This window comes from Larus michahellis, chromosome 6, assembly GCF_964199755.1.
Source record: "Larus michahellis chromosome 6, bLarMic1.1, whole genome shotgun sequence".
In the NCBI taxonomy this organism is placed as follows: domain Eukaryota; kingdom Metazoa; phylum Chordata; class Aves; order Charadriiformes; family Laridae; genus Larus; species Larus michahellis.
This window is the reverse complement of record NC_133901.1, coordinates 52,678,825-52,693,205: the sequence shown is the minus strand read 5'-3', so window position 1 is coordinate 52,693,205 and position 14,381 is coordinate 52,678,825. Positions and strand designations below refer to the sequence as shown.

The 14,381-nt window shown below is 41.5% G+C and overlaps 1 protein-coding gene across 1 annotated transcript in view; it reads left to right on the top strand.

Annotated features, from left to right (window-relative positions):
• Positions 1 to 14,381, top strand: part of ANTXRL (ANTXR like) — a 58,447-nt gene that overhangs the window by 7,590 nt on the left and 36,476 nt on the right. The window contains exons 2-9 of the mRNA XM_074591510.1: positions 5,305 to 5,376; positions 5,511 to 5,582; positions 7,715 to 7,796; positions 7,900 to 7,933; positions 9,801 to 9,880; positions 9,988 to 10,056; positions 10,259 to 10,339; positions 10,442 to 10,502. Of these exons, the coding sequence (XP_074447611.1) occupies positions 5,305 to 5,376; positions 5,511 to 5,582; positions 7,715 to 7,796; positions 7,900 to 7,933; positions 9,801 to 9,880; positions 9,988 to 10,056; positions 10,259 to 10,339; positions 10,442 to 10,502 (551 nt within the window). The remainder of the gene's footprint in view (positions 1 to 5,304; positions 5,377 to 5,510; positions 5,583 to 7,714; positions 7,797 to 7,899; positions 7,934 to 9,800; positions 9,881 to 9,987; positions 10,057 to 10,258; positions 10,340 to 10,441; positions 10,503 to 14,381) is intronic.

The window sequence follows — 14,381 nt, the reverse complement described above, 5'->3', positions numbered from 1 at the left end:
CAAGAATTCTGGTGTCTACAATGTGGTTGTGCCCACAAAGAGCTCTCCAAATAACAACAACAAAGTGCCACATTTCTGAGCAATGGACCGTATACAGGGCCACCATTAGCTCAAGGGGATACAGACTTACAGGGACCTGCAGACTCGATGGGTGTTGTACTCCCCTCACACCATACTCAAACAGAACCCAGCATCAGTAATAATGGGTCTGGGTTTTGCTACAGGATCTCTAGAATTGTTGCCTTCAGCTAATCTGTAACAGAGGCAAATGTGTATGGCGGGGGAGTAGGGGGGGTGGGATACAACAAAGAGCAGCTCTGTATCTTCAAGGGGTTTCACTTTCTTACTTCCAGTGGGAAGGAGAGGCTTTGGGTCCTGCTGCCTCCTCTCTGTGTACATGTGGTAATAAAAATATTTACTGTTTGGGTAGCGCTGGGGTTTTAGCTTTCACTGCTAAGCTGCGGGTCTGATGTGTATCGCACTCGGTCAGTGCAGGCTCCTGACAGTGATTGTAGCTGTAACTGAATCACATATGCCCTAGGAATGGCACCTTACAGCTCACCCACCTGGTTTTTGCCTGCTGCAGTAACTGGGCTGAGTGTGGCACCCTATATGCCAGGGTTGTGCTGCTTGGTTTCCCTGGGCTCCAGCTTCCACCGCCTCTGGGAGCCTGTTAGGAAAGAAGAGGAGGTTTCCAGCCCATCTTGCACTTTCTTGTCTTTACAAACAGCAGTGAAATACCTCAGATTGAGGCAGGCGTGACTCTAACATGCTTACCGCTTTTATACGCGTATAGAAGGAGTCGCTCCACAGTAAGTGATCGGGAGCAGAATCAGGCCTTGCACTCACATCACTTCCTTCCACCCCCAGAAATACTCGCTGACCTCCTCTTTTCCCCTCCCATCAAGCGGTAGCAATGTGAAATTCAGGAAAGCAGCAGCAGCAGCAGCAGCTGCTCCTCTGAGCCGAGTCCCGATGAGGCCGGGAGCACATTCTTTCCTATGTTGTGGTTTGCTGACTCTTCTCTTTGTCTCGTGTGTAATGGGAAGAGAGCTCGTGGAGCGGGGTGGGGGGGGCACGCTGGCAACAAATAGCTCCTCTGGGTTTTTTCACTTTGCTTGCGCCTACTTCTGATCCCAATTGCGTGGGTACAAACCTGGGGAAATTACACTATTTCTCTGGACCCGCTCCAGGTTCACCCCGGCGGAACCAGCAGCAGAAGCAGGCCCTGAAATACTTTGTGTACCGCTCGGGCTGCCCACCCCAGCTGTTTACTGCTTTGCATTTTCCTTCACCATGAGACTTCTGTAGCCTCTGAGGGCTGAAACCTCGCTGTCCCGCTGGACTCCGACAGGCAGATGCACCCCTTGTGAGGGGTGGGCCACTATCCACAGAGGCCTTTGGCCTGTGGGGCTTGGTATTTCACAGAGAACATCAGGCTCACTGGGCTTCTTCAGCGGGGAGAGGGCAGGGAGGCAGCCTGGGGCTCGGCTGGGCAGCGGCGGCCGTTTTGCTTGATGTGAGGAGTTGAACCAGGTAGCTGATGACCGAAAGCAGGAAATCTCTAAGGCGTGCGCCAACAAGATAGGTCTGTCTGTAACATAGTCTTTCTCTGCAGACAACCATAGCGCTGGCTTGGTGTATCCAAACCTCCACAGCTAGATACATAGGATTCCCTGGCTGCATGGCTTCCCTGTGGCATCCCCCAGTGAGGGGGTGAAGGTGGATGCGTGTGTGTCCCACACCCAGTGCTTTTTCTGCACAGCACTGATCTTTTCCATTCTTCATTATTCTTTCCTCATTGTTCAGAAATCCTCACAGTACCTCTGAAATCTTACGGGAGTGTATTATTTGGTGGCCAAACAGGCCACGCTAGGAATCTGCTTGTGCTTATTTACTGATGGCGCTTTGAGACAACATGGCAGCTTTGTCTGAGGCTCCTGTTAGCACAGGTACGCTTGTTAACAGGAGATTTAGTTACTGTAAGGTTCTAAGGGAAATAACAGAAGCACCGAAACTGCTGTAAAAATCATGCAGTGTGGATGTCCAAGAATAACCTATGATGGAGAGCATCACTGAAAGACCCTGTGCTTTCTCTAGGCTCAGTAACTGTGGAGTTAAAAATGAGTATGGCTTCCAAGCATTGGCTGTGGTGATAAAGGAGCTTATAATATGCTTGGAGCCTCCCACTTGCCGTGGGAAACCAAGGCAAAAACCTCCTAGTCTGAGCCAACCATGAAGCACAGCAATTTAGTTTATGCCGCCAGCAAAAGTGATTCTGCAGTGTGAAAGCTAAGATCCCAAAAGCAGTGAAATGCATCAGCATTTTCAATAGTCCTGGGCAGCTTCTGTTTGTCAGTGTTGGGAGGAATATTTTGACAGCATTTGGCAACTTAGTATATAGTTTAGCAAACATTTTATTGTTGTAAGTTTTGGTGTAATTAGCCATGAAAGCTGCTGTTGCTGGTTATGTAGGGTCAGGCCTCTGGGGCAACAGGTGAAACTATATCAGGACAAACCCCGGAAGCCTTCAGAAAATATGTATATATGAAACAGCAAATAAAAAGACTTTACAAACAGGGATATTTAGAGGTGAATTTGAGGGAGAGGGAGGGGAAATCCGGTTCTTCTGTAAGCCAGGACACCCCTACTGGTGTTCATGACCTGACTGGTGGCACTTGGGCATCATTTGTGGAGGGAGGCAGTACACCTGGGCTTGGGGGAGCGTGGTGAGGGAAGCGATTAACTGCTGACCACTTCACTGGTACTCTTTATTTGAGATTTTGAAGCAGTGAAATTTTCTCGCTAGTATTTCTGTCTGGCTTTGACACTTCCCAGCTGATAAGTAACATATGGGTGCATAATTCCTCCTAGGGGAGAAGGAGACCCACTGCCATGCTGCAGAACCTCTGCTCAACAGGGTTGTAGCTCAGTGATGTAGAACCAGGCACTCCAAGACCTCAGTATGCTTCCTGTGAGGACTCGCCAATGAGGGAGACCTCCCTAGCTTTTTACAGTCAGTTCTAGTTACTCTTAGTTTCACTGGTTGTTCCATTTCCCAAAAGGAGTGTTTCATTGTAGTCACTGTGTGTGGAAATACATAGTATTAAAGTTATCTGTGCATTTTCACCATTAGTGGCTCATGGTTTTCTTAAATTTTTGATGTCTAGGCTGTTTTGCCAAGCTATTCTTTGCCTGAAGGATAGGCTTTTTTAAAAAAAGGGGGGGGAAGTAATTCCGACAGTCCTAAAAAGGTGCTGGAAATGATCGGGTTTGCTGTTTTAAAGAAAATTTCTCTTTTGGATTGCATCAGTGCCTCTGCAGCTGGCAGTAGAAATTTGATACTTCATCCAAAATAGGTCATTCTTTCCCAAGTAAGAAACTGTGGCAATTCTGTGTAGGGAAGTGACTCCATTGGAAATTGCAAGAATTGGATTTAAGTGGGATGGCAAGCTCAGAATGAAACTGAAAGTGTCAACTCCAGGGGGGGAAGAATTAATAAATAAAGAAATAAAAATTTGGGAGCTGTAAATGCATCTTGCATAGCTTCAAGGAAAATCTCTTTGAGTTCGTCATGTTTAGAGATTTAGCCTGACACTTTCAGAAAAATCCTGGAGAATGATAGGTGTTGGATTGCCTCAGATCTCTTTTGGAAAAGCACTCTTTAAAGTATGTAACTCACATTGGTATGGATTATTTTTTAATGATGAGAAAAGGGCTCATTTAGTAGTAGTGCCAGCACGTTTCATTGGTGCTGCTCACAAATATATAAACATGTCATTGTGTAGCACACATAAATCGGAGACTGCAGAGGATCCAGACCCTTGGTTTGAGAAGTTCCTAGTGCTTTGTTGCTCTCCCTCAGTGCCTGGCAATTTCTTCATTCTTTAACCAGTTTATTCTGTAAATGAATTGTGAGCTCTCCAGAAGAGCAGCATGAAAGCACAGGGCTATACAAGCAAGCTTATTCTAGCTGATGTACTTCAGGGGTCTCCTTTCGGTCCTTGTCCGTTTATCTTTGCTCTTGTTGTCCACTCATCAGCACTGCTGTAGGACAGGCAGTGCCATAGTATATGGCACAGGTTGGCTTCTGTATGCTGGTCTGTACCTGATGTACAGGGACAGGAGTCACTGGCATAGTGTCACTTGGAAAGCCCATAGCAGAACTGAGAATTGTAATAAAGGATCATTTTCCCACTTTTTTTATACATTTACACAGAAAAATGTCTAACAGCAGTTAGAGGAAACCTACTGCTTTACAGTAGTTAAATTTCAGAAATTTTTTAGCTACGTGTCTAGTCCCCTGTGATCCTTCTGTATGTGCTGTTGTTTTATTTATCTTTCTGCGTAAGACACCTGACATATGAGTTTGCCCGGCAAAGAAAGCAAACAAGCTGTTCTTTTCATAAACACCACAGTCCTACGGAGGGTTTTTAAAATCATTGACTTCTCATGCTTTGTAGCCTTTTTAATGACTTGAAAGTGTATGGCATAGATCCACGCAGTAGAAATGACCTATCATTTATTGTAGAGTTGCTGCATGCAAGGCTCTGTTTGAAGTCTGAGTCCCACCAGACTGTGGGGGTCTCTGAGAATGTAAGGCTAAGCAGAAAAAAGCCAGGGAGTGTCAGTAATGCAGTTTTATATATTGGGAATGGCAGCATGAGTGTGTAAGTTTGTGCATGCAACTAAGTTGCCCAAGTTTTCAGAAGAAATCCATAATGGAGCCAGGGACTGGCTGTCCAGAATGCTAGTCCAGCAAATTAGCTACGAGTACTGCCTTTCCCTTCTGAATTACTTCAAAAGCTTTCTCTTTTGAAACAAACAGTAATTCATGCAAACGTTCTCCCACACATTCTGAAAGAATAGAAGATCAGTCAAGACTCTCTGTGTGGCTGCAAGGGTAGAGCTGTGCTCTAGGAAAAGTAAATAATCTGCTAGCAGATGATTTTGGGAAGTCACATAAAATTAATTAAACTAGAAGAAAATATTTATATTTTACGTTATAAGAGGAACAAAAACAGATGGAAGACTTACTGAACTTGTTTCAAAATTGTATGGTAAACCATTTCAGACTTATTTCTACTTCTCTTTGAGTCAGTGGTATTTGTCGTGGTTCCTGTTACAGCTTCCAACACAACTGCTGTAGAAGCCTCAACAGAGTTAGCTGCCTTGTCTCCATAGACCTCTATGTAATTTGTGTCCCTAACTACCTTTGGAGTAGCCCAGGCTTAAAATTCCGAGTGGAACAAGGAATTTTGCTGTGAAATAAGATGAATGTAATCAATTATGTTTTGTATGCAGGTCTGGAAGTGTGAGAAACCATTGGACTGAGATTTACTCTTTTGTGGAAAGCCTAGCTGAGAAGTTCATAAGGTAGTTTTCGTAAGCTTATATTTTAATTTGCTATATATATAATTTATTTTTTCATTCACTGCTTGTTAACAAATGAAAATCTGACCAAATAATATGTGTATGTGACATGGATCTGGCTTGTTCTTCTGTTTCAGTCCAATGTTGCGGATGTCTTTCATCGTTTTTTCTTCACGAGGCACTACAGTCATGAAACTAACCGAAAACAGGCAAGTACTCCCCACAGCTTTCATCCAGAACTACCCTCCATCCCCGCTTTCAAGCAGCAACTGGTCCCAAACCCAGAATTTGGAGGTGTGTTTTGGTCCTTGGTATGGCACCAACTGAAATACTTTCCACTGTTCCCAACTGAAAGAGGGCTTAGAAGGCCTTTGGGTTTCCCATTACCATTTTGTTTTCAGCCATACAAGAGAAGGGCAGCTCTAGGCTGTTCTTTACCACAGTATTTCACGGACGAACTGTGTTTCCAGTCAGGGATTTGTATACATCCTCACTATCCCCAGCTACCCAAATAAGGGCAGTTCTGTGTAAGAGATCTCAGACCCTGAGCTGATGAGCAAAAGACTGTATGAAGTCCCACAATGCACTTCGAAGTGACCCAAAGCCTTGAACTTTATGCCAGCAGCTGTACCCAGGTTGTACCCAGTGCTGGAGCACTACCTTGCCAGGCTGTTGCACAGCTCTCCTGGGCTACCTTCAGACAGCACCTATGCCAGAGGTGGTTTGCAAAGCTAAGCAATGGTTTCTTGAGAAAAAAGAGAGCCTGAGGCTAGAGCAAAATTGTTGTTGCCACCTTCACAACTAAATCCTCTTTTTTAAAAAAACCAAACCAAAAAACCAAACAAAAACCCCAAAACGACCAGCAGCATCAAAAAAACCTAAAACCACACCAAAAAAACAAAGCCAACCCCAAAACAACAAATCTGAATAATTGTGGATTTAATTTGTCTCACATAGAAATCCATGTCATGGATGTGTTTCTAAGCATTTTCTTTCATTTCAACTTAATGCCCCTGCTTTTGCTGCTGCTTCTGTCCGTGTGAGAGGGCCTCAGTATTATGGTGCACTCTACAAATAAAGGGGGCACTGGAGCAGTCTTGAAAGAAACGCACACACATTTTGTACTCCAGGGCCTCATCCAAAAGCCAGAAACCCTGCTGGAGTCTTATATTTCTGCTGGCTCCACTGAGTATTGGCTCAGGTGTTGTACCTTGGTGAGAGAGCTCAAACTTGCGTACTTCTCCCAAGTGGATTTGCTCTTTGCAAGGTGGAAAGTAGACAGGAACCCTGTGGCAATACGTTGAACATGGTATTAGAATGTTCTCTTTCTTCAACTCCTGTTCTCTGTGTGATTTACCATGTATGTCTTTTCAGCTCGTTTTATGTTTTGAAAGGGTAAAAATGTGCTTTTTACCCTAAGAACACGCCCAATCCCAGCTCCTGATTTTACCTTGATCCCACATAGACTCCTCTGGTAATTGGGGTTGTGCTGCCTGAAATGCCCAGCTGTGAAACTGAGTTTAGAGAGGCATTCACTGTCTTTTTTAAAAAAAGAATGTCCCATAGCACCTGGAGCTGATGTTTGGAGTGCCTACATCTTGCCTGTTGAATATTTATGCCTTATTTGCCTTATTTGTGTTCCATTAATATAATGAAAACTTTGCTAAGGATCAAGGTCTTTCAGTGATTAATTAAGTTATTAATTTCCCTGAGCTATCCTCTTGCTTAACAGGTATTCGTGGGGTAAGAGGCTATGCAACAGGAGTCATGGTGTCAAAGTCACCTTGCTCTTACCAGGGAACAATCTGTGCCCCAGGAAGGTTGATCAGTCCCTGGTCTAGGATAGGAAATTCTCATCATTCCTATCCTGTTCTCTTATCTTTGGCCTCTGTCTTTATAATGGAAAAGTCCTAATCCCAACTGTCCTGATGATTGATTAAATGCAGAGTTTTTATTTGTCCCATTTTTGTGACAGGGTTATAAGCTTTTAAATTCTCATCCCATCTGCAGTTTGTCAGAGTTTAATATCTGGCATTTGCTTTAATTCAATCTCATCCTGTCTGACAGTATACCAGAATGGGGGAGCAGGGACAGAATTGCACCCTTAAAATGTGTTAACCCGAACATTGTACGTCCAGTTTTGTGCTCCCATAGGTGTGTGGCTGAAAAATTGTGGATTTTGAGAAACCTTGGTTTTACCAGTGTTTTAGCTGCTATGTATGCACACTGTGCAAAGTATTGACAGGGTGCATAATCTAGCTGTGATACAGGAATATCTCAAAAAAAAGAACTTTTATTAAAATTTTATCTGTTTGTTTATTTATTTATTTATTATCCAAAGGGAAGCCATAAGACGAGGGCTCGACATTCTTCAGTATGAAGTGCCTGGAGGAGACACATTCATGCATGAAGGATTTAAAAGGGTACATATCGCAGTGCCTCCTTTCTTTGATTTATACATATAAACTTTACTTTGCTTGCTGCCACTGTACTTATGAGCTAACAATGTTTTACACTTCATTGCAGGCAAATGAGCAGATTTACCACGAAACCTATGGAGGTATGTGTTGTATATTGCTCACGTTATATATCTGCATTAAAAAGACAGGGATGATAGTTCTTTATATGACCTGCAGTAAACCCGCTGAAAGAAGTGTTGGAGAAGGAATTGGTGTTACACAATCACTACATTCCATTTTGACTACAGCCCTACTTTTAAATGCGTGATTCATGGTTTATTAAGACCAGAGGAGACCAGTATGATCACAGATCTGACCCAGTCCAGAATAAAGACCAAAGCATTACAGCCAGAACTGCCTGTCCTGCACCCAGGGGACAGGAAAACCCAGATTTTCTTGCACCCTTCTGTCCTGATGCACTCTGCCTTGTGCGCCCAAGTCCTCATCCTCATTAGTGTATGTATGAATGCAATCCGCTGAGATTTTTGTATCAGTATGAATTATTTGGGATCAGATTGTGAGTTCCTAACATGTAAATTTTCACTAAATTTTGAGAGGGAAATGTATTTGTGTTTTCTGTCTGTGCCAAAAGAAGGCCTAATTAGTTAAACTGAACACTTCTTGCCTGGTTTGTACCCTTGTGTGAGGTTGTTCTCATTAGCGGGCTGGTGGTCTTTTTGGAAGATGGAGAAATGGGTCAGTGCCTTTTCAATGAAATAGGCTGTGAATGTAGAGTCTTCGGCAGCGATTCTACATGGCTTCTCAGGCACTTCTGCCAGTGGAATCAAGAGTCCTGAGGAGTCCAACTGAAACCTATTTTTCCTCTTCATAACATATCACTAAGAACTAATGAACTATTCTGGAATTTAATTAGGAGTAGATGAAATCTGGATTTATAAGCTAAAATATCAGAGAAGAAACAAGTGTTCAAAAGAAAACAAAATCTCAACATTTTCAGCCTTTTTCCATCATGCTGCGCAGAAATTTTCCCCCCATGTTGCAGGTCATTTTTTTAAGATTTATGTCCGTGTCTGACATGACATGGGAAGGACTGCATGGCATAAGAAACCTGTCAGAACTAATCAGTCTTTTATTTCAGACAGTATGGGGAAAGACACTTGAAATTGTAACAGATTATTTTGAAAAAATAACAAATACTTCCCTGAAAGTAACATGTATATGTATTACTTACTTTGCTTAAGAACTATTGAAGCACAATAGTTGATTGAGCCACGGTTTGCATATTAATTTGGTTTTATTTTGTTAATGTGTTGCCTTTTTCTAGGTAGTATTGTATTCTATATTGCATTACATACATAGCTATCCAAAATCTATGCAAGGTTTTCACTAAAGCTTAGGTGGGATATGAAATGTCTTATCACGAGACATGAATTTTCTTCAATGGACCTGATCTTAAGGTTTTCACACACTCAGAATTCCTGTGAACTTCACTGACAGGTCTTGTTGCTCAAGAAGTGTAGGGCTGAACCCCACTATAGAAGCACTCTTCATGCCGTGTTCAATGGGGTTGCACCTTGAAAGTCTAGTGGAGGGCAAGGTAGGATGGCAGGAAAGCTCCTCTTGCAGAGGTATCTCCTACTGCAGTCTCTGGACAAGGTTCGTGTAGAGACATGTTTGTCAAGAGAAGAGAGGAAACCTCTCCCTCTCTGCAGATCCATTTTGCCACTTCTCCACATGAAGGGGTGTAATCTGATGGGTGCTGTATTATACTCAGAACAGAGAAGTTTGTGTGTGGACCTTGCTTGCATAGGTTTTGGCTTACTGCATGCTATTATGCATCTGATCTTCAGATGCTATATCTCCAATAAAGTCTGTACAAATCAGGCTGAGTCTGGCTTTACGGTTTTGCATTTATTTGTCAGCCAAAAGCAATGCCTCACTTAAGACTTTTTTCATTGCTGAGTCCCGTGTTATACGTATGCAATCTGTTAACTGTCCTCCATGTAGGAGTTCGGACCGCTAGTGTGATTATTGCTCTGACGGATGGAGAACTGCAAGATGTTCAGTTTTATTATGCAGAACAAGAAGTAAGTCACCTTCACGTTTATCCAAACTAGCTTATGTCAAACCTATAGGCATTTATTGCTGGCTCCACTGATTATATGGCTTTGCACTTAATGGCAATTTTTTTTAGGCCAACAGAGCCAGAAGCTTTGGAGCTATTGTTTATTGTGTTGGAGTGAAAGATTTCAATGAAACTCAGGTAACTTTGCTTTCTTTCTTCTTGTTTTGTTTTTCTGTTATACTGTGCACAAGTAACAGCATCAGATGAAGGCATTTATTTAATTACTTGAGGCATAAATCATTTTGTGTCAGTATGATGTCTTTTAGCAAGTATGAAAGGGCCCAGTTTTGTTCACTGTAATTTTGTTTTCCTCATGATTTATGATTGTCTTTCTTTGCAGCTGTCAACAATTGCTGACAGCATCGATCATGTTTTTCCAGTTACGGGAGGCTTTTATGCCCTGAGAGGAACCATTGATTCAGTAAGTTGGGTAGTCTGAAACCCAGAAAAGGACACCCTTTCCTGTATTAATAAAGCATAGATAAAAAGAATTGCCAAAAATGCTATTATCTAAATCTTTTAGATTCTCAAGAAATCTTGCATCGAGATCCTAGCGGCTGAACCATCGAGTGTTTGTGCAGGAGGTAAGTTTCCACAAGAACAATGTGATAAGGCAAATGAATGACAATGATGAAATGTCAGTAGCTACCTAATGTGGTATTGGAGCTGAAGCCCGTGGATGTGTTAGAGCATCCCCTCGGGCTGTGGCTAAAGCCCTGTGTGTTCCTTCTCACTTGAGGAAAAAAATTGTGCTGATAAACACGTAGCTTCTGTGGCTGAATGACAGCTTGGAGAGTTGACTGAGGTAGCACTAAGGGAATTGGGGATACTGCTTTTTAAATTATCTGAGAGAAGGAGGAGACATAAGTGATGTAAAGCCAGACTGCCAGAGGTGCTATAGAGTCTAGAGATGATGTCTCACAAATTTCTGGAAAGACTGCATTCCTGGGATCTGCTAGGACTCGTGAGCAGTTAGAAGAAGATTTTGCAAAACCTTCACAGAAATCTCAGGTTTATTGAACCAGATATAATTAATTGCATAGGCCAAGGTACCTAGTGTGTTTTCCAAAGTACTAATGTTTTACTTATTCACAATGAAAGAGCCATTAGTGTATATGGTAAACGTGAAGAATCCCCAGAGGAGCTGTTGGTAATTTCATGCCTTTCATGTCTAGTATGTTTAACTTGGATTTGTTCTGGTTTACATTAGCAATTCACTTGCTGTGTTTCTGTCTACTTAAGAGGCTATTGCAGCAGAGTAAGAGTGACACCATAAGTTTGCTGGAAGGTACAGTTTACAGCATGGTTGTTTAGATCCAGTGTTTACTGTCTTGTGTTCATTTCCTTATACACCGTAAAAATGAGCATATAAAAATAAAATAGCGATGATGCATGAAAGCTGACCTCAAAAACAGATAAAAATAGGAAACTCAGGAAAAATCTAATAAATATCACAGAGAAGAGAAATTGTTCACTCTTCATTTCCACATGTTGATCACAACATGATCTTGCCCTGAGTATTTCAATTTAAAATGAAATATCCTCGTATCTTTTGAACTATATCTAAATGTACAATTGTGGACTAGGCGTTTGTGATAAAATATTGTCTGTGGAAAAAATTAAAAACTGAATGATTTTGCTTTTAAAAATCTCCTTGTGGAGTTGATAAAAAAAATAATTTAAAGCTTTGACATTTCAAAGCTTTTTTTTTATTTTATACTGATAGTCTTTCTTTTTTTGCTTGCTTTTTGTATATCAGGCAGTTTTTTGTACACCAGTTTATTGCAAGCTTTCCTGTTCACCAAAAATTGCAGTTAGCTACATGAAAATGTGAGTGTTCCAATAGGAGGGATTTCAGTAGTATTCTTGTGATTTTTTGGAACAATGTTAAGAATACTGGAAAGTTGAATTTGAAACCATTTTTTCGAATGGAAATTTGAAAATATTTTTCTAAAGTATTTGAGCAAATAAATTTTCAAGAGAAGATTTGCTTTTAAAAAATATTTGTTTCATAAAAAAGTAGAATTTCTCTTTTTCGAAAAGAATCAGTTTGATTTCCGGTTCATGCATTCAAACCACTTCATTTTTTTGCCAAGCTTGCTAGGTAACTAGTTTATCACAACTGTGATTAAAAATAAAAAATAAAAAAAAAAATGTTGTATTACTTGCATCTGTAAAAATTTTTCAGTGTCTTTGTGGCTTTTGAATCAGACCAATATAAATCAGTCAGGACCATTTTCTGTGTGTATCGCTGCTGATTCAGCAAAATACCAGCACTTGTTTCACTTAAATTCTGAGGTTTGCTCTGTCCCTGTTTTCAAAGCCGTCCGGCAAAGGCTGGCACGTGGTGAAGCGTGGTGCTGAATCACCAGGGCATGAAGACTTGGATCTTGCATGCTTGAAACTTTACTTATAGCAGCAGGGAGCTTGACAATAGGAGGAAGCCAAAACTGCAGCTCCGAATGGTGCATACTGTTCTTGTGGGTTAAATGGTCTTTAGCACGAAGAATCAGGCCTGAAATAGCTCTTATTATGAGTCTAGTCCTGCAAGGCTTATCTGAAATGAACTCCTGGAAGAGATTTTATATTGTGAGGCTGCAAATATTTACACTTGTGCTTGGCTTTATTATCTATCCTTTGTTATCCCATTTACTTCAACATAGCCAAAGATTCATCTTTATAGCTTTGTGCACCACTGTCTCCTGGAGGGAATCTCCTGAGATTGAACAGCTCTTTTCATGGTATGAATCCAGATCCTGAATCCAGTTCACTGGACAGTCCAATATAGTTCTACTGTATATGTAATGTAATTTATTTTTCAATGTACTTTATTTGACTTTAACGCGAAAAGTACTGAAGCCTATGAAGTAATTTCAAAATTCTAATGCATTTCAAATTTAGGTAATTGCTAAGACAGTTTACTGATAATGTATAGGTAAGATATATAGCCATTGAATCCTATATAAAAATATTTATACACCTGCACTTAGAACTGGCTGAAAACTAGAGCATAAGATTTCCTAGAAATGCACCATTCCTCACCCTTTTTTTTTCCAAGACAGTAATTTTATTTAAAAAAACCCCATATAATTGAAACTTGCATTTCAAAATTTTAGTTGAAAAATAGTAGACATTTTTAAAGAGTGCAATGTGTTATCACATTCTCCAGCAAAGAAGCTTGCTTGTTTACAGCCTTGAAATGTGGCTCTGTCCATGATTTTTGTATAAAACTTATCTGAGTGAGGAGGTGATAATCAGTTTGGCTTTTATCCAGCAGCATTACTAGTTTTTGGAATCTGGTGTGAGATCATGAGGGCTTTTGTTGCTCTGTGGAAGCCAGTTGTGATCAGGGCTTAAAGCAGACTGACCCACTCCTTGTAACTGTTCTTGCAACTCATAATTACCACTGTGCTGGTGGTTATAGGTAATCTCGGCTTCATTTTTGACTTGCCAGAACTTTAGTAAAATGCTGATGAAACAATTTCCACATGGTGACGATTCCAGTTGGGGCTCTGGCTCTCTGTGACGAAGCTGTCTGGCAAGTCCATTTACAAATTGATCTCGTCATGTTGTGACAGCTATCTGATGCTTAATGCTTTTTGACCCTGCAAATTCATCGTCCCAAATGTGCAGCAATATAGTTGGGTCCTTCCTGTTCCCTCTAATTTAAAGTGACCAAGACATGCAGCCTGTAAACAGGCTATCAGTGTAGAATTGGAGGTGCCTCATATCCTGTTTGACAGCATCATTGCTTTGATTATGCTTACGGTACATGGATGTGATTGAAAGGTTTTGTTGGATGTGGCATCCTACTGGCCACATCAACTACCAGGTGTGGATGCAAGCCGTCAGCTTCTCATCAGAGTCACAGAAGCGAAGCCGACAGCGCAGCCAGTGCACACCAGCTTCAACCTACCATCTCGCTGCCAGCGCCGCCCGGTTATTTCAGTGCTGACCTTTTTCCCTTCGCTGTCTTGTCAAAAGCTACAATCTACGATCTGACAGTAACTAAGGAAGAAAAGGACGCAGTCAGAGCCAGAGCGCAAAATTAAATGGAATTAGCCATTTCAACAGACCATCATCCAGAACATGTTAATGCTCTGGAGCATCCAAAGGGGCAGGCTTCTTGACAGTAACAACCAAATCCAGTACCAGCTGTTCACATTTCCATGCAAGTCTGGTATTGAAACTATATTGTCAGCTTGTGTTGGTGGACAGGTTACTACCCAGTCAGTTATTAATGACTGACTGTGCAGAGTGGCAGTGATGGTGAAAAGAAGGGCAGGAGAGGTAAACTGTCTTGACAAGACTAAACTTCTAGATGTAGCTTTTACCTTTGATGTTTTGTGTTGAAAGTCGCTTACTTGCTGCATCTTTTTAAAGCCACTGAAATAGCTATCAATTATGCCTTTGTGGTTGCTGCCTTTTAAGACCATTAATTCGGGAGAGGAGAAAAAAAAAGT